The sequence below is a fragment of the Zea mays genome, chromosome 6 (genome assembly GCF_902167145.1).
Source record: "Zea mays cultivar B73 chromosome 6, Zm-B73-REFERENCE-NAM-5.0, whole genome shotgun sequence".
Classification (NCBI taxonomy): domain Eukaryota; kingdom Viridiplantae; phylum Streptophyta; class Magnoliopsida; order Poales; family Poaceae; genus Zea; species Zea mays.
In genome coordinates this window covers 81,666,396-81,684,730 of record NC_050101.1, presented here as the reverse complement: position 1 = coordinate 81,684,730, position 18,335 = coordinate 81,666,396, and the positions used below count along the sequence as shown (strand labels likewise).

The 18,335-nt window shown below is 43.0% G+C and overlaps 1 protein-coding gene across 9 annotated transcripts; it reads right to left on the bottom strand.

The window, feature by feature from the left end:
• Nucleotides 1-7,317: 7,317 nt before the first annotated feature.
• Nucleotides 7,318-11,392, bottom strand: LOC103631129 (L10-interacting MYB domain-containing protein). Of its 9 annotated transcripts, XM_035959960.1 has the most exons (7): nucleotides 11,116-11,392; nucleotides 10,424-10,484; nucleotides 9,778-10,305; nucleotides 8,369-9,704; nucleotides 8,216-8,288; nucleotides 7,600-8,102; nucleotides 7,318-7,501 (listed from the first exon to the last, which is right to left on the bottom strand). In XM_035959960.1, the coding sequence occupies exons 4-7, from the start codon at nucleotides 8,687-8,689 to the stop codon at nucleotides 7,496-7,498; spliced, it is 903 nt and encodes a 300-aa protein (XP_035815853.1). In that variant the 5' UTR covers nucleotides 8,690-9,704; nucleotides 9,778-10,305; nucleotides 10,424-10,484; nucleotides 11,116-11,392; the 3' UTR covers nucleotides 7,318-7,495. The 9 variants fall into 9 exon arrangements, with proteins under 9 accessions (XP_035815853.1, XP_020394874.1, XP_020394870.1 ...); XM_020539285.1 differs by lacking the exon at nucleotides 9,778-10,305 and having other exon boundaries at nucleotides 8,369-8,696; nucleotides 11,116-11,364; XM_020539281.1 differs by lacking the exon at nucleotides 9,778-10,305 and having other exon boundaries at nucleotides 8,369-8,691; nucleotides 11,116-11,364.
• Nucleotides 11,393-18,335: the final 6,943 nt, after the last annotated feature.

Below are 18,335 nucleotides of genomic sequence, written 5' to 3'. Positions count from 1 at the left end.
TATACATAACATCACCTTCATCACATTAACATGATAATAATTAATTAACAATATTGCAACATCCAATTTTAAGTCAAATAATACTAACAAATAACATGTGATATTAAAACCGACGAAAATTAACATGTGATATTAAACTAACAAATTGTAATCGTATTACAGTTAACTCCCGTCGGCCATAAAAACCGACGAAAATAAACAATAATCACACTCTAATCAAGCCACATAAACTAACTCTAATCACACTCTAATCACATTAAAGCTAACTCCCGTCGGCCATAAAAACCGACGAAAATAATCACATTTATTTACATATAGGTAGGATTATACCTCGACGAGGGCTAGAAGCGGCGTTCGGGCGGACGGCGGCGCTTCGGGACGAACTGAGGGCGTTGGCGGCCTCGGGGGCGGCGTTCCGGCCTCGGGTGGCGGGCCTCGGATGACGGCGGCGCGGTGGCGTGGCGGCTCGGCGGCCCGGCGGCGCAGGAGCTCGGCCACGCGGGTGCTCGGGCGGGCGGCGGCTCGGGCGGGCGGCTGCTCGCTGCGGGCGGCGGCGGCTCGGGGGCACGGGCGGGCGGCGGCTGGGGCGCGGGCGGGCAGCGGCGTTGGGGGCTCGGGCGGGCGCCGGCGTTGGGGCGCGGGCGGGCGGCGGCTCGGACGGGCGGCGGGGGCACGGGCGGGCGCCGGCGTTGGGGGCTCGGGCGGGCGGCGGCGTTGGTGGCGCGGGCGGGCGCCGGCGTTGGGGCGCGGGCGGGCGCCGGCGTTGGGGCTCGGGCGGGCGGCGGCTCGAACGGGCGGCGGTGGCGACGGCGGCTCGTCAATTTCAGCGAGAGAGAGGAGGAAGAATGAGTCCGCGCGGGCTCGGCCGTTGCTCTAAAACCATTAATCCCCGTCGGCCTATGACGTGGCCGACGGGAATTAAATAACCCCCGTCGGCTTAGGGACAAAGCCGACGGGAATTAATAAACCCCGTCGGCTAGGTGACGTGGCCGACGGGAATTAAAATAATTCCCGTCAGCTAGTTGACGACCGACGGGAGTTACTTAATTCCCGTCGGCTTTTACACTGGCCGACGGGAATTAATCTGGCCGACGAGAGTCAACGGAATTCCTGTAGTGTATCTGTTCGTATTCAAAATCAATCCGTTTAAGAGGGCTGAAATCTGATCTGTATTCGAGTCCGGTTATTCAGTACTCGATCTGTATTCGTATACTCTAAGTTGGATATTTAAGATATCGATATCAATTCTAATCTTATCCGACACAACTCGACAATATCCATATTCGATTTGAATTTGAAGAGAGAATATAAAAATAAATATGATACAACAAATATTCGTTCGTATTCAATTTGATTACATCCCTGACTTCTGCTACTAATGAGTATCTGTGTTTTACAGTTAACACACACTGAGCATCAACTATCTGACCCCTACTTTGCATGAAGACTACATCTGCACCATAATTTAATTTATGTCATATTTTTATTTGATCTATCTACTTAAACATGCCCTGTTATGTTATATGAACTCTTACTTATTTGTTCGTTAGGGATATAGGGTTTGGGTGTTGTTTGCGCTGCAAATAGCCTGCAAGATTAGTTCTGTGCCAAATCGTTTAGTGTCAACCTTTCGTTCTTTTTTATTTATCGCGATTTAGTTTAAAAAAATAAATTAGCGGACGACAAATATTAGAACAAAAGTAGTATAATATATATACAGATACCTATAAAATCTTTAAAAACAGATTTACAAAATATTTCCGACGCACGCAAGCACGCGCCAATTACTAATAGTAAACAAAATGCAAATTTACAAGCTACCCATGCTAGTCTACCTTTAGTTTTATTTTGATCCTTGTTACAATTTTTGTTAATAACATGTATATTTGGAACCTAAATAAAATAGAAAAGATTTTGTTAGTTTCATTAATTATGTGATAAGCATTTTAATTAGAGTTTCCAACAATTCACGCATTTTCATAGTTCAATTTGAATTACGGTTGTTATACAAGAAATATTAAAATGGCCTTTTCGATGAATATCATTTTTACATAATTTAACAATGTTCATTAAGTATAACCTTCCTAAATAGAAAATTAAAAGAAACTATAGACCATATGCTTCTTAATAAAAATAAAATATGAATAATTGTCTAATTATATTTAGCCTTATATTCAAGTTTTTATAAATGATGATATATTACTTCTCACAATGTTTAAAGATGCTATAGAGATTTTTCTAAAATAAGTGTTAAAATGGATTAATTAGTGTTCTTGCTTTTATAAACTAAAATAATAGTTTATATAATGTCGAATAAAATTTCTCTATTAATGAATTAGATCATTTGTTTCCAAATTAAAATGACTTAATTAGTTTCTAGGCATGATTAACCGTCCATCAAATTGAGTCCATATTATTTATGTATATCACTTTGTTTTTCCTAAAGAATAAAATAATAAAGTTTGTTTTCATATTCTTTTATAATTAGTTTACATATTTTTTATATAGCTTTCTTAATAAAGAATAAAATATAGTTATTTGTTTATTATCTTTTGCATGAAAGTTCATTTAAGGCATATATCATAGCTCTTCATAACTAGGTGTTTGACAATATGATTATGATCTTTCCACATAAAATTTGTTTAAGTTGTTTATTAGCTTTTCCTATAATTAATGTTTTATAAAATGTTTATAACCTTGTGAACCCTTAATCTTAGACATACCACATATGACTTTTATAAAAGAGACAATTAGTAAACCAAATATTTGTATATTTATAATTAAGATATTTTAATATTATGTCTTGTTTTATAAAATATAGATCAGACCTTTTCAAAAAGAATACTTTTCATTATAATCCTCGTCTGTGATGTTTTCAAAAAGTAAATGTTCTTTTTTATGTTTTTAGGTTGATTTATGATGATTGTTGTATGTTATTGAGTGGTGTTTATTCCTTTTTGTTTGTTGTGTGTTGTTTAGAGATTAATCCAGTAGTTGAGAATCAAGCTCTATTCCGTGGAAGAATCTCAAGTTTTCTATAAGCAAGACAAGTTGTCTTCTCCCTCTGCATACTCTGTTTGATCCCAACAATACATATAATAAAGTTTACTTTTGATATGTGCATAATTTGATGGGTTACCTATTCAGATACACATAACCTTTCCAACCTTACTCGTTGTTTAACCTGGGATTATGATCTAATCAAATAGCTATGCTATTGCTACAACTTCAACTTTAGGCTGGTACTCCTGTTGATGATGTAATATTGTTTTGAAGATTAAGTTTACGTTATTGTGTTAATCCGATGATTAAACAAGATCATATTGTGTTAATTGGAACATGGAGTGACCACCCAGGAAAACAGTGCAACCACAAGTGCTATCATGGCTCTAGCTTTGGTAATTAGCTTAATTTGCTTAGTGTTTAGCAACCTTACCTAAAATATAGGAAAGAGGGGGAGCAGTTGATGGTGGCAGCTCACGTTAATATGGGGACGTAGTCTTGGCTAAGCTGCCTCGCCCAGAGAGCCTTCACACCGACTTAGAAACCTTAGCGGGTTGTTTCGTACTAAGTGTATATTGTGAAAGTCTCATAATGGATCCCTGGCCATTCACCTCGGTAGTGAGTACGGGTGCGATCAACCTAAGCTAAAGGGGATACATGACTTGTGGGTAAAGTTGTACCACCTCTGCAGAGTGTCAAACTGATATATCAGTCGTACTCACGGTTAAGAGCAGCTTGGACCCTCACATGATAATTGAACTTGAAGATGGAAATAAATCATGCTCTATTTTGCTCAAGTGAATTGAGCTGATGTTGGTGATTATTTATGTTGGTGACATATATGCTAAAGATTTTTTGCTTATGTTTAATATGGGTTTGGTATGTACTTATACTTAATAATCAGGTGTTGATAATAAAATGTTGACCAACTAAAATGCTAACTGCATTAAAACTCAACCTTACCTTGTTAACCTTGCATTTTCACCCCACTTGCTGGGCCTGCACCATAAGTGAGCTCACCCCTTGCTTAATTTTGATCAGAAGGTTGCAGATGAAAATTATGATGGTGAACTCGTTGGATGCTAGTCTAGTGATTCCCGTGATCATCTTTCTGTGGAAGGATGCCCATGTTCTGTTGTACTTTGATGAATAAAGGTTAAGATATTAAGTCTGTTTGAAGTGTAATATGTTATTATAATCTTTATTTACGTTTTTATGCATTGTTCTTTTGATATATTACACTTGTGACATCAACATATGTGTGGAAATAGATCCTGGCACACATATGCTATACATTCGTTTTTGCCCTTAAACGGGTGTTACAATGTGCTTTTGGTTGCGAATGTTATCTTGTCGACAAAATGTGTGTTGTGAATCTATGTGTTTATGGTTGTGAATGTGTATGTGTTTGTTTATGTGTACGTGTTTGTGATATGTTAATGTTGTGAAATCTAAAAATTTCTGGTTGTTATAATGTATATTGTGGGAATGAACAAAAAAGCAGGGAAAATTTTGAACTCCCTAGAATTTATTATGTCCAATGGCCACAAACAAGCCGTCGGACATTACTAAATAGTATTCGACGGCTACCCGAGGCCACCGGACATAATATAAAGTAATTAACGTTGGACTACATGCAAGCCATTGGAGATAATATTATTATGTCTGACGGTCTGCATGCAGTCCGCCGGACATAACATATGTGAGCCCACTGGACGTTGTCACGGTCGTTAACCGAGCATATTGCCAACGGTGCCCGGGGTCGTCGGACATTAGCTTATTTCCGACCTTTTAGAATCGATAGACACCCATCGGAGATAAATCTTAGGCTGTCGGAAATAGTCTATGTCTAATGGTTTAAGACTAATCTCCGATGGCTTAAGCCGTCAGAAATTTTATGTTTTATTGTTGTGATTAGGGCAACCACAACCATATCCAACAACAAACCCGAGATATCACCATGATAAAGCTCGATCACTGGTCTACAACTATAGTAGCGCAAGAACCAACACATACCACTCTACTCTTAAACCATTTCCCTTCATTTTATTATGTGACAGAGTGTAATATTATGCTTGCGGGAACATCGATATGCAATCATGACAAGCATAATTTCGGTCATTCACATGGCATACGGTGTAGTATTTGATGCGGGCCTATGTCTAATTATTTTTATTAATCAATCTAACCTGGAATCAATCATGATTAGGTCAATGAGATGGTCTTGGCTCGCGTATTGTCGGTGGGCTCCAACTGGTCATCCTTCGAGATTGGGTCTACTCCAACAGTCGTCATCGAGTACGCATACAATTAACCAATCACACAATAAGCACAAATATGAGTATGTTGTATGGTTTTAACAATCAATATGTAGAGTTTGATTTTAGAAAAATTACAATATGTAGAGTTTGATTTTAGAAAAAAAATTGGTGAAAGAATCAAATTAATCATAGTCCATATGTAAAAGATATTAATTGTATAATATCACAATTAATATCTTTTACATATGCCTCCCAGGTTGGGATTAATTACGAAAATGAATGGATAAAAACAAAGGTTTGAACCCTGTTCGTATGCCTCCCAGGTGGAGGACTTACGACCACGCTATTGGCTAGTTTGTTTGAATGTAAGGTGCTCGATAGCAAAAAAAAAGGACCTTCATAGTACACAGAGAACATGTGTATATGGGAGTCTTCTTCTTTCGCTCGCCTCTGTTCACCATAGATAGCTACTAAGAGCTCCAATACGGGTATGTAAGGTGAGAGGATCGCCTAGGAGAGAGGAGAAAGCATCCCAGTCTGTAGCTCATGCATTTGAGGTGGGGTTTTGGGGAGTGGTCGGGGCCCGGGGGAGGAGCTCTCACATTGGGGAGGCACGAACATGGCAAGCTGAGATAGGTGATGGCTCAGAATAGCAAGGGAGATGACGTCGAGGCTAGTAGAGGATGCTACAGAGGTGGGGGAGGTGCTCATCTGCGGCTCGATTAGCTCCAGGAGGTTGTATAGGGATGGCAATGGGGCCCCATTCCCCGATCCCGGCGGGGAATTCCTTCATTAGGGGACGGGGATGGGGAGATAATAGTCCCTGCGGGGAAAGATATAGGCAAGAATCAATCCCCATCGGGGATGGCGGGGACGGGTACGGTTTATCGCCCCCCATACCCGCTACCCGTCGGGGGCCGTTATGACAGGTGGGACCATTAGTCAGTGTCTCAAATGTCTCAGCGTAGCTCAGTGCCTCAAATGTTTGACGGCTAACCCAGTAACCCTAGCTTCTTTTTGCGGCGGCTGCTCTGGTGGCTGGTGCGCAGCGCAGTGCCTGGCGGGCGGCAGGCGGCGGCTGCTCTTCAGCTCTTGTGCGAGTGCGACTGTGCCTGCTCCGATGCTCTGCTCCCAGCCTCCCAGCTCCAGCTGAGTAGCGGACGCACGCTCCAGGAGTCAAGGCGACCAGGCCGGCGTCCAGGCGTCCAGCAGCCCTCTAGCTCCATCTGTTCCGTCGCCCGTCGGACTCCTGCAGTCCTGCTCGTCAAGTCGTCTTCCACAGATCCACTCATCGGTCGGCTGCTTCAGTGCTCCTGGCCGCCTGCTCGTCGGCCGGCCATGTCCCTGCTGCTCACCTGCTCTTCGGCCGGCCTTGTCCCCTGCTGCTCGCCTGCTCGTCGGGCTCTGCTGCTCGGCTGCTCTTCGGTCCTGCTCGTTGGTGGGGATTTTCCCCATCGGATCCCCGTATACCCGATGGGGGACGGGTACGGGGAAAATTCCCCCCCCCCTAGGCGGGGACGGGAACGGGGAACGGGGAATGTTTAATTTGGCGGGGACGGGTACGGGGTGCACTCCCCGCCGGGGATCATCCCCGTTGACATCCCTAGGTTCTACAACAACGATTAATGGCGTTAGTGTGAGCAACAGAACGAGTTCCTCACGATCGCCTCAGATTCTCTATTTCTTTTATCTTTTTGGTTCGTGAACAGTAATGTCAGAATTCAGAATAGATGCTTCTCCGAGTTCTATTAGGGCTCCTTTGGATGCTTGGAAAGAAAATACACATGTATTTACACCCCGAAGGGAATTTCCACCCTACACCAGACATCCCTGCCCCACTAGGTGATTAGAACCCTCTAGAGGTAATTTTACCCAATATCTATTTGGGAGGGATAGGGATTAAAATCCCGACCAATAAAAAATAGAAAAATCAGAAAACATAGAAATATAAATTGTTGCGGCAATACACAAAATTATTAGCAAGGATAAAAATATTCATACAAATCCAAAGTACATGCATCAAACGAAATATTCCATATAAATCCGAAGTACATAAAAAGGTAAATTGTCACAAGGCAGTCCAAAGATAACCATTCCAAAGTTCATACAAGAGTTTCTCATGTCAACCTTCACTACAATGTCTCAAAACCAGATACAAAGAAGCCAAAAATGAAGCACCATCTGCAGCCATCAGCTTGTAAACACCACCAGCAACCACGATACAATGTAGATTAGATCTACAGTTACATAAAAGCAAAACAATTAGATGCAATCATTTTGGTATCCATAACAAACGAACCTTTGGAATCTTGAAGTACAAACATATGAAAGTTACCTTGGGAGAGATTTCGCCTTTGACCCATAACAAACGAACCTTTGGAATCTTGAAGTTCATGAAAATTTCTCTGTTGACCTCACACTTCAGCACATTTGTTGCTTGTGCCTTTTCCTCATCTGAAAGTTCTTCAATTGATTCTAAAAGATCTAGACACCGCTTGATAGAATAGTCATCTACTTCCTTAGTTGTCTCATTGAGTTCATTCATAAATATTTTTGTTTCATTTGCCCTAATGTCCACATAGTTTTGTAAAACTCCAGCAATACTGAGCTTTCTTTTCTTCCCAATCCTATTTTCAAGATTTTTAGAGCAAGATGAAGACGGTGTTTCTATCTCATCTATGTCTATGGGTCCACTAGATGGCATGTGATCATCCACATTTGCAAGGAAAGGGTTAAGGTGAGAATCATGAGCATCAATATCAATAGTGCTAACATGTTCAGTTGGTTGGGGTGCTGGTTCAGCTGATGTGAAGTTTAAATCACCTGTAGCAATGCTTCCTGTTTCACATAGAAAATAGAGAGACAAAAAACAAACCTTCATGCAGTTTTTTCAGTTCATAAAACAAGTTAATTAATTAACTGAAAGGTATGCGATACAAATATTACAATACCTTCATGCAGTTTTTCCAGTTCATAAAACAAAGGGAATGATTTTGCTTGGAATTTCTTCAGCCTTGGAATATCCTATTGGGTACAAAATAAAACATTTATTAATATATAAACAAGGCATAAAATGAAACTTTTCGTGGATAAAATGACCTTACATGGATAAGCTTTTCCCATATTACTGGCTCAGCATTAATCATGCACAAAGATTCATTCCATCCTGCACCACTTTTCTTTTTTCCATCACGGATTGCCTTGTAGTTTGCTTTAAGCTCTTTCTCCTTTTCTTGTATTTGGCCCTTTGTAAACCGATCAGATGGAAACTTTTCATTAAAACTCTTCACAATGCTCTTCCACCCTTCGGCCGCCCATCCATTTTGCCCTCGGAACCTTTGATGATTGTGCTCATTCAATATATCAACTAGGCCTTTTTCTTTATTGAAGTTCCAATGAGCCCTAGAGTTTTCTCCTTTACTCATAGCTATACTAAGAAAAAACACCCGATGAACAGGACAACTCACAAGCTATACAATGGAGATAAATAAGAAAACTTGACTACAAATGTATCATCTCATTCACAATTTGTATGGCAACAATACATGACTTAATATAGCAGCAACAACATTTGCACATAGGTAACTTAAAAAAACACCTGATGTCAATAATAATACATTTATTAAGTTTCAAGAAGTTCAATACAGCAGCAACATTTGCACATACATTATACTAATATAGCAGCAACAATTATACATAACTTAATATAGCAGCAACAATTATAACTTAAGATTGGTTTTGATTGTAGCGTTCCCACATTTGTATGGCAATCTGATCTCGAAGTATGCTTCCAGCATGATCTTGTAAGTTAAGAGACTCCACATCATTTTGATAGTTCCCATCTCCTTCAGGTAGGTCGATATGATCACTTGGTTGGATATAAGTAGGTTGCTCATCTAGCCACCCCTCATCTCCATTTAAGCCTCTAATTATGTTATGAAAGACAGTTGCAGCTGCTGGAATTTTTATCTGAGATTCTATGGGATGATGTGTACCCACTTTCAGGATTTGAAATCTCTTCTTTAGAACCCCAATAGCCCTCTCAATATGGTTTCTAAGGATTGCATGGCGATGATTGAATATTTCCTTGTGATTAGCATATTCACTTGCACGAGATGAGCGTCGCCTCCTAAATTCACTCAAATGGTACCGAACTCCACGATATGGTGCAAGGAATTCTGGTGTGTTTGCATATCCGCCATCCACAAGGTAGAATTTTCCTTCTGGCACATGAAAACCCTTACTAATAGCTGATCGAAGAACTCCAGCGTCTGAAGCAGACCCTTCCCATCCACAGGATATAAATGTGAAGTTCAGATTAAAGTCACATGCTACCATCACATTCTGAGACAGTGTGCCTTTTCTATTTCTATATGGTGGGGCTTTCTCTTCTGAAATTGTGATGGGGACATGTGTACCATCAATGGCACCAATACAGTTCTGTAGATGAACAAGTCAGATTTAAGATGCAACAAAGGTTAGGAAACAATTGACTCAAGTGTCTATGTCTCACCTTAAAAAAAGGCCAGAATCGAGGATCTGTTGCAATCTTGGGGTGAGTTTGGTTGGAACTAGGAAGCTTCAAAAATTTGTGGGTGAGAGTTGGAATTATATTGAAAACCGCCTTTATGTGCCTATGGACTGTTTCCCCACTATGTTGAAATGTTTTCTTTAGTCTTTCATTGCTAGCATTGTGTGAAATCATAAATAGAAACATTCCTAGCTGCTCCTCAATGGTAACTCTCCGTGTGTCACGCAACAACCCCTCCCACCTAAGATAGTTGCATGTTGCCTTAAAAATCTCGGGCTCCATACGAAACTCTGACTTACACCAACTCTCATGCCCCTCTAGAATTTCCTTCATCTTTTTAGCACCAGTATATTCAGAAGTATGAACTGGCCTTTTCTCATCATTAAGGCACTGAAGTATGGCAGGAACTATTACAAAAAACAATTCATCGTCTTCTTTTTGTTGTAATTGCATGAATTTCCTAATTTTTTCCTTTCGATATTCCATAATCTTGTCACTAGATCCCATTATCTAAGAGTTGCAAATAGTACATAACTTAGTTATAGTATTAAAAATAGTAAGTGATAAACAGATAAACAGGTAAACAGATAAACTGATGAATTAATTACCATATTGAGAAGTGAGTTACCGTGGTAGCTTCTGTTCTGAGCGAAATCCCAGTGTCAGGGAGCACTGTCGTCTGCTGATCACTGCATATTAATTGAGAAGTGAGTTTACAATAGCATATTATATGGTCGAACAACACAAAAGAATAAAAGAATTTGCCTCCCCCACACGGCCCAACACAAAAGAATAATATGATCACTGCATATTATTAGTCTGCTGATCACATATTATGAGAAGACGATGCTTGTTAGTTAGATAAAAATGGTGACGGGAAGATAGTGTTTGTATAGTTTAGGAATCTGGACTTTCTGAATTTGTAACCTTTTAGTCTCTGTTTCTGAACTGAACTTGTAACCTTCTGGTCCGTGTTTCAGTTTTCTGAACTTCTATTCCAGGCAGAGTCCACACCTTTTCCAGCCAGCCGAACAAGGTTGACACTGACAAAACCAAGTTCAGCGCTCAGGCAGGGTCCCCAACAAGTCGCAGTCGCAGGCTCGCAGCTCAGCTCCTCTGATCGGTTGGTGAGTTCGGTTGGTGACGCCGCGCGAACTGCTACAAGGCTTGGCGTGGCGTCAGCGTGGTTTAAACACGAAGAAACCCACGCCCTCCATCGGGCGGCTGCTGCTGGTGCGGAGGGGAGGTTTAAACACGAAGAAACCCACGTCCGCGGCACTGTGTCAAAGCAGACGATGGAGGCGTCCCTCTTCCTCTTACCTCTCTCCTTCGTAGCTGCAGATCGCGTCACCGGCTCTGGATCCACTGCCGACACGTCCCAGCGAGCTGTGAGCGAGTGGGGATGGAGGCAATGGAGCTTGGGCGAGTGGGGATGGAGGCGATGTAGCGTGGGCGCGTGAGTTCTCAACCGCCGACGCAAACCCTAGCCGCCATAGGTGCTGCTGGACTGTGGGAGTGACGGACGAGATGAGAGGCCGAGAGCGACCACGGGAATGGAATGAGAAACACGAGTGGGGACTAGTTTTTTTACTTCCCCGTGGATCGACAGGGTTAGGAATAAAAAGGCCCGTGACATTTTTGGCCCGTGTCTCATCCAAACAGGAGCCAGAGATATGTGCGGAAGAGAAGACGCGGGCCTTATTTCTCACGTGGATTGGGCTGGGATCCCTGCAGGGATTGGGTCATCCAAAGGAGCCCTTACAGGGTTATTTATACCCAAATGCCTTCTCCCTTGCAACCACTCTAGATACGTATTATGTACTCCACTCCACACCGCTATACTTGGTATTCAGTTTCGGTATACGCTGGCTGCGCCTGGTCTGGACTCTAGCCTAGACTCCTCCTGTTGCCATCTCCGGTTGCCTTGCCGGGTTCAGGTCTTCAGTACTGCTGACCGTTAGTCACACTGGTTCAAGCTTGGGAAGTTGTGCGGAATCACACCGGTTAATTCCGTTACCCATGGATTGAATGGGATTGAAAAAAATTAAGAAGAAGTTTGACTTGCTTGGGATTTAAACTCACTCAATCCCACTCAATCCATATGGATTGAGAGCTAACCGAACAAGCCCTAAGGAAGTTGTTGTAGCACTGTCGCCATTATTTTCAGGCATACAACATCAACTATGCAAGCACACGTGTTGCGGCAAAGTCAGTGCGATTTGACAAGAGCGCATGCTAGTTGGCTTTGGTAGTGAGATTCCGGTGTCGCGGTGTGAGGCTTGGGCGGTTGCCTCTATACGACCCCTAAATCTCACTTTTTCACCATCCTCCACCCCCTAAAACCTAGCTCCTATAACAATTTTCTCTAAATTCACCTCCTATACATAACACACCATATTCCTAACATATTTTAAATAAGATTTTTCATATATGCATTTATCATATTGACCTAAAACGCTATGTACATATTAATTATGTGTTTTATTCGTAGTTTAGAGTAGAAAAAGGTGTAGGGAGGAAGAGAGACCACATATGTATGGGTAAGAGGACGTGTCTCTAAATTTAGTACAGGACATGTCTCTAAATTTAGAGTCTTTTAGAGATAAACGTTGTGGTTTTAAGATGCTCCTAAAGTTTTATATAGTTTTTTAGGGTGAGTCGTTGAAGGCAACCAGAGGAGTGGGAGGGAATCTAGTCATTGAGTCTTGTCGGAGTTGGCTCCTAGTTCATTTAAGGTGAGTGTGGTGCGACGATAAAGTAGTGGACAAGGCGGCTATTTGTTTAGTTTTTTTCAGCTTCAGGCCACCAAAAGATGTTGCGGACTACCAAACACTCAGTTTTTCAGCCAGCTAAAGTTTTAGAGGGTCTTTTAGGGCAAGCCGTTGAAGGCGACCAGAGGAGTGGGAGAGAATCTAGTCATTGAGTCTTGTCGGAGTTGGCTCCTAGTTCATTTAAGGCGAGTGTGGTGCGACGACAAAGTAGTGGACAAGGCGGCTATTTGTTTTAGTCTTTTTCCAGCTTGAAGCCACCAAAATATGTTGCGGACTACCAAACACCCAGTTTTTCAGCTAGCTTATATAAAAATCGATTTGGTAAAAAACATCCAAAAATCAACATAAACACATAATTGGTCGAGTCGTTTCAATAGTAGGAATCCGCCACTTTCTAGATCCTAAACCCTTATCCTATTCGCTTCGGCTTTAATCCACCAGGTTCTGCTTTTTCTACATTATTTTGCCTCTATAGATTGCAGCTGCAGCAGTCCAAACAACTTTAGACACCTTCGTCTTCCTCTGCAAGTAATCCCAACAATACTCAGATTCTCAGAAAAGCTAGTAAGAAAAGCTAAACCAACCGGAAGCCACATATAAGAATGGAAAATAAGCTTGAGGCTCTCGAGCTGGTTCGAGCTCAGAGCGGTTCGGCTTGGCTCGAAACGGCTCGCGAGCTAAGCCGAGCCCATTTTTCGAGCTCGTTTTTGCAGCGAGCCGAGTCGGCTCGTTCCAGCTCGTGAGCCATGCTAAATTAATCAATTTATAGAATAATGATGAATACTAGATAATTTTATGGATAATAGCTCGTTTTTAGGCTTTGATGATGAATATATTACAATTTATGATTTAAATTACTCAAAATGTTGAATGATGATTCCATATTTCAAATTTATATAATGTTAATTCACTAAATAATGCAATAACAAGTATCAGGAAATGACTCGCGAGCCGAGTTGAGCCTCTTTCTCCAACTCGCCAAGTGGACGAGCCGAGATCGTTCAGTCATCGAGCCACATCGAGCCGAGCTGGCGAGCGGATGCACATGGGGCTTAGGTGAGAACACACAGGGCCGTTCCTAACAAATCAGAGGCCTAGAGCAAGATTTAAAAATAGGGACCCCTAATTTTATAATATATAATATATGTTACTAATAAATACTCAATCATATATAAAAATATTCAAGTAAAAATATAGAATATATGGTCACCTTAAAAAATTCTAACATGACTTGTTACAAAGTCATTATAATGACATCAATATCAATTTTATTCGCTAATATCTTCTCGATATATAAAGTAGTCAAACTATTTTATGTTTCTTGTGATATTTTAGACCTTGAATAATTTGTCAGCAACTTTAACTTTGAAAAGCTCATTTATGTTGATGTAATAGTCACCGTCACAATCACAGGTCCCGCGTCGCAAACTTGTTAGAAGGGATCTGCTAATGGGTGACGGCACACGATAGCCGCTAGGTGACAAAATACAAGACACATGGATCATTATGTGCGTTGTGGGCTAAGCACTCTGAACCAGTTATTTATCGCAAAGATCACATGAAAGTTGAAACTAAATACCAAATATATATAGTAATATGTTGTTGATCTATCCTAATGAAGGTGGGCCCCATGTAACTGGAGGCCCAGGCGGCCACACCCTTCACCCCCTCCAAGAACCCCCCTCCAAGAACGGCATGAGAACACGAGGAAGATGGGCATTATCAAAAGGCTTGTATAGTATTAGGGCCTGTTTGTTTCAGCTTATAGATTATATAATCTGGATTATAATTGTTGGGCACCAGATTGAGCTGCGGACGGTCCGCGCCTGTGGGCCGGACGGTCCGTGCGTGCGCAGAACAGATTAGGGTTCCGAGTTTTGTGCTACGGTTGTTAGCTAGATTCGCGGAATTAGCTCGGAAATTAGTTTGTAAAGGGTCCAGCCCCCCTCCTCTATAAATAGAGAGGTATACGACCGATTTGTAATCATCAATCGAATCAATAATACTTCTATCTCGCATTTATTTCCTGTACAATTAGGAGTAGTTCTAGTCTAGTTCTAGTTTAGCCTCTCAATCCCCAAATTCTCCGCTTCTCTTTGACTCTACATCGATTAGAGGAGTCTAGGTCGGCCTGCCGAACCTAGACAACTCCTAGGATCTCTCCTCCCCGACGGGGTCCCTCCCGGGAGCGAGATCCAGGCGCCGCCGGCGACCTTCGCCGCCCCCTGCGCACGCGCAGATCGTCCGGCCGTCAGGCAGGGAACCCTAGCCCTACGCTAGGTCGCGGACCGTCCGGCCCCTAGCCGCGGACCGTCCGCGCTTGTGCAGAGAGCACTGCCGCTGGTTCTTGTTGAGTGTTTGACGCCCGAAAAGGGCGTCAACATAATTTTTTGCGACTTCGCTGGGGACAACACATCTAGACCCATCAAATCGGCCCTTAATGGCCGGTTCAAGGGATAGTTCTGAAGTCTCCCCCAGCAACATTATAGAGCCAACTTAGGAAACCTTGCCGGCTGACGAACAGCTCCAGTTTGAGGAGCATAAGGAGTAGCTGATTCAAGAGGCGAGAGCAAAGTTCTTAGCCAACTTCAAGGTGGATAGGAACAATAAAGTCGTCCGACAACGGGCGACGGATCCGGCTTCGCTCCGACCCACACCAGATATCTCTAATGTAAGTAATACAAACGAACTACAATCTCTTAAGAATTATGTAGATGAACAGCGAGAACAAATGCAGAATATCATAGGGGGGATGCAAACGATTATAGGAGACTAGTACGTGCATTTGATAAATCTAGTATTGCAAATTTTCCTTCGCACGAGGTTGAATTAGGGGGTAACACGCGTAATACATCGGCTATAGGTTGTCACGACCAGTCACAACCCCTTTATGGGATGCTGATGGACACATACTCTGAGCAACCACAAATCAACAGTAAATCAGCTGATCTGCACATGCCCGGACCGTCCGCACGTGAGCGCGGACCGTCCGAGCCAGCAACAGCCGGGCCCATTTTTAATGAGTTACCCAGACATGCACTCGAGCCACCACATATGGCACAAAATCTAAACTACCCAGTCGGACCGTCCGCATACAACGACGGACGGTCCGCATATAATCACGGACGGTCCGGGTACATGTCCGGACAGTCCGCGCATGAGTCTTTTGAGGAGGATTGTTATCTGAATCCTCACCCGTCCCAGCAACACTTCCCATCACACTATGCGATGCATCAGCCCATTAATACAAAATCCCAAGCCTAGCAAAGCTTTCTGGCCCCGCCTAGAAGGCCGGAAAGGAACGATCAATCCTATGAGTCATATAGGGTAAATGGCAATGCACCACATAGCTCAAACCAATGGGGGAAGACAACACGCTAATATCCAGCCAACCCCACCTATGTTTGACCAGAGAGCCGGTGGTCTTGCACCGGCTGTCATCGATATAGTGAGGGAGGAAATAGCCGGGGCGTTCCGGGATAAGCTCAGAGTAAGCATGGTACCTGGGGGCAATCATATCGGAAACCTTATGACAGCCGATTTGATCACCACCCATACCCCCAGGGAACCAGGATACCCGAATTCGCAAAATTTTCGGGTGACCAAGGAAAAAACACGCGCAAACACATAGACCAGTTCTTAGCACAATTAGGAGAATTGGCCGACACAGAAGCATTTCGTGTGCGTTTATTTTCATTGTCTTTAACAGGAACCGTGTTCGCATGGTACGCCACTTTACCTCCTAATTCTATTTCATCATGGGGGAGTTAGAACAAAAATTCCATGACCATTTTTTCTCTGGTGACTATGAGTTAGATTTGGTAGACCTAGTGGCACTGCGACAGAGGAAGGATGAATCGGTTAATGAATACATCCGGAGGTTCTGGGATACAAGAAATTGATGCTTCCAAATACACTTAGCAGAAAAACAGCTAGCAGGATTAGCCTTTAATGGACTGCGATATTATTTTAAAGAAAGATTAGAAGGCATCCAATTTTTCACGCTAGCACAATTACACCAGAGAGCTTTGGCCTGTGAAAGCCGAAACAAAGAGACTGCCAAAACCATTCGTCACAATGTCCATATAGTAGAGTGCGACCAAAGTAGCTCGGACGATGAATCAACAGAAGTATACACTGTTGAAATGGTTTGGCCAAAGCAGGCCAAATCTTCGGCTTGTTCCTCCTTGCAGCCGGTTCAAAAGAAACGGCAAAAGGAGGTTAAATTTACATTTATTGTTGGTAAATGTGATAAAATATTTGATGAATTACTAAAAAAATGGCAATATTAAAATAAATCACATTGTTCCATCCGCCGACGAGCTAAAACGTCGTGCATACTGCAAATGGCATAACTCATTTTCTCATGCCACTAATGATTGTAATGTATTTCGTCGACAGATTCAATCGGCCATTAACGAAGGACGATTGAAATTTCAGGAAATGCAGGTGGACACGGAGCCCTTTCCGATGAACATGATCGATTTTGAGGGCAAAAGGATCCTGGTTCGGCCAAACACAGCCGATAAGGGCAAAGACAAAGAGATAATCATCGGCAACACAAGAGAGGTCGATGGCAATCACAAAACTTCTTGCAGGAAAGTGGTGGCCGAGAAGACTCCCGATGGAGGGGAGACTCTTAAGGTGACCATCACGACCTCTAGTGCTGGGGGGCAAGCACAGACCAAGGAGCAGGAGCCCGTGTTGTGCATCTCGGATGGTCCGACGCACAGGCGCAGACGGTCCGGGACCACACCGGACGGTCCGGAGAATTCCAGCGGACGATCCGATCATACTCAAGACCCGCAACGACCGCGTACCTTCAAACCACGACGACCAGAGATAGGTACGTGGAAAACAAATACATTTAAAGCAGCTGGTCGGCTGGTCAAATCTGGCCCGACTTTCGATCAATTATTGTCCAAATATGTGAAAAAGAAGGTCGGCCCCAGTGACCGGCCAGCAAAGCGACCTCGCTCGCCCATTCGTGAGCAATGTCAGGTAAGACTGATTGGACCACCCCCACCAACCGGAAGAAATGGAAGGTCATACTATCCAATTGATATCTAACATACCTACATGGACACCTCCACCCCCTTATCCACCTATGCCATATCCATACACATATTTACCTCCACCATATGTCCCAAATCAAATGTGGCACATGCCATCATATCCATTTGGGATGCCACAGTACCCCGCTTGGGGGGCACCCCAAAGATCTGTATTCAACAGGTTGGCACCTCCAGTACAAGACCGATTGAGCGTCGCTCAATCCGGTCACCAGACACAGACCCAACAAGATTGCTGGAGTACTCGGCCTCAAAGGCCGATCAATCCAGCAGGGGCATATACCTGCAGCGACCGAAAGAACAACAAAAAAGGATATCATCAAAATAGGTACTGCAAATGTCATCATACAGGAAGATAATGAAGGGCCGATGATTTTTGGTGAATCGGCCAACACAACCAAACAAGAAGATACGACTACCATCAAAACAGCCGATCCAAAATACTCCATGCCTCGATGGTGCCCAGCGGGATTGACACGGTCCCAAAAGCGAAAATTATAACGCCTAAGAGCAAAATAAAACTAGGAAAAGGAGGCGGAAAAGATATTCAATGACACACATCCACAGTACTCGCCACCGCAAAAGAAATGGAGACCAAAGGTCGTTGAGGAAAAGCAAACGGCCACGAAAATAGAAAATAAAATAGCACTTGTGCAGCACCCTGCAGGTATGGCAGACAACCTGGCTAAAAAGGCTG

Excerpts from the sequence above, each read along its gene's own strand:
- LOC103631129 (XM_035959958.1), bottom strand. The coding sequence starts at position 10,302 with ATGGGATCTAGTGACAAGATTATGGAATATCGAAAGGAAAAAATTAGG. Across the intron at positions 9,705-9,777 it reads GATTCTGGCCTTTTTTTAAG|AACTGTATTGGTGCCATTGA; the intron begins GTGAGACATAGA and ends GTTCATCTACAG.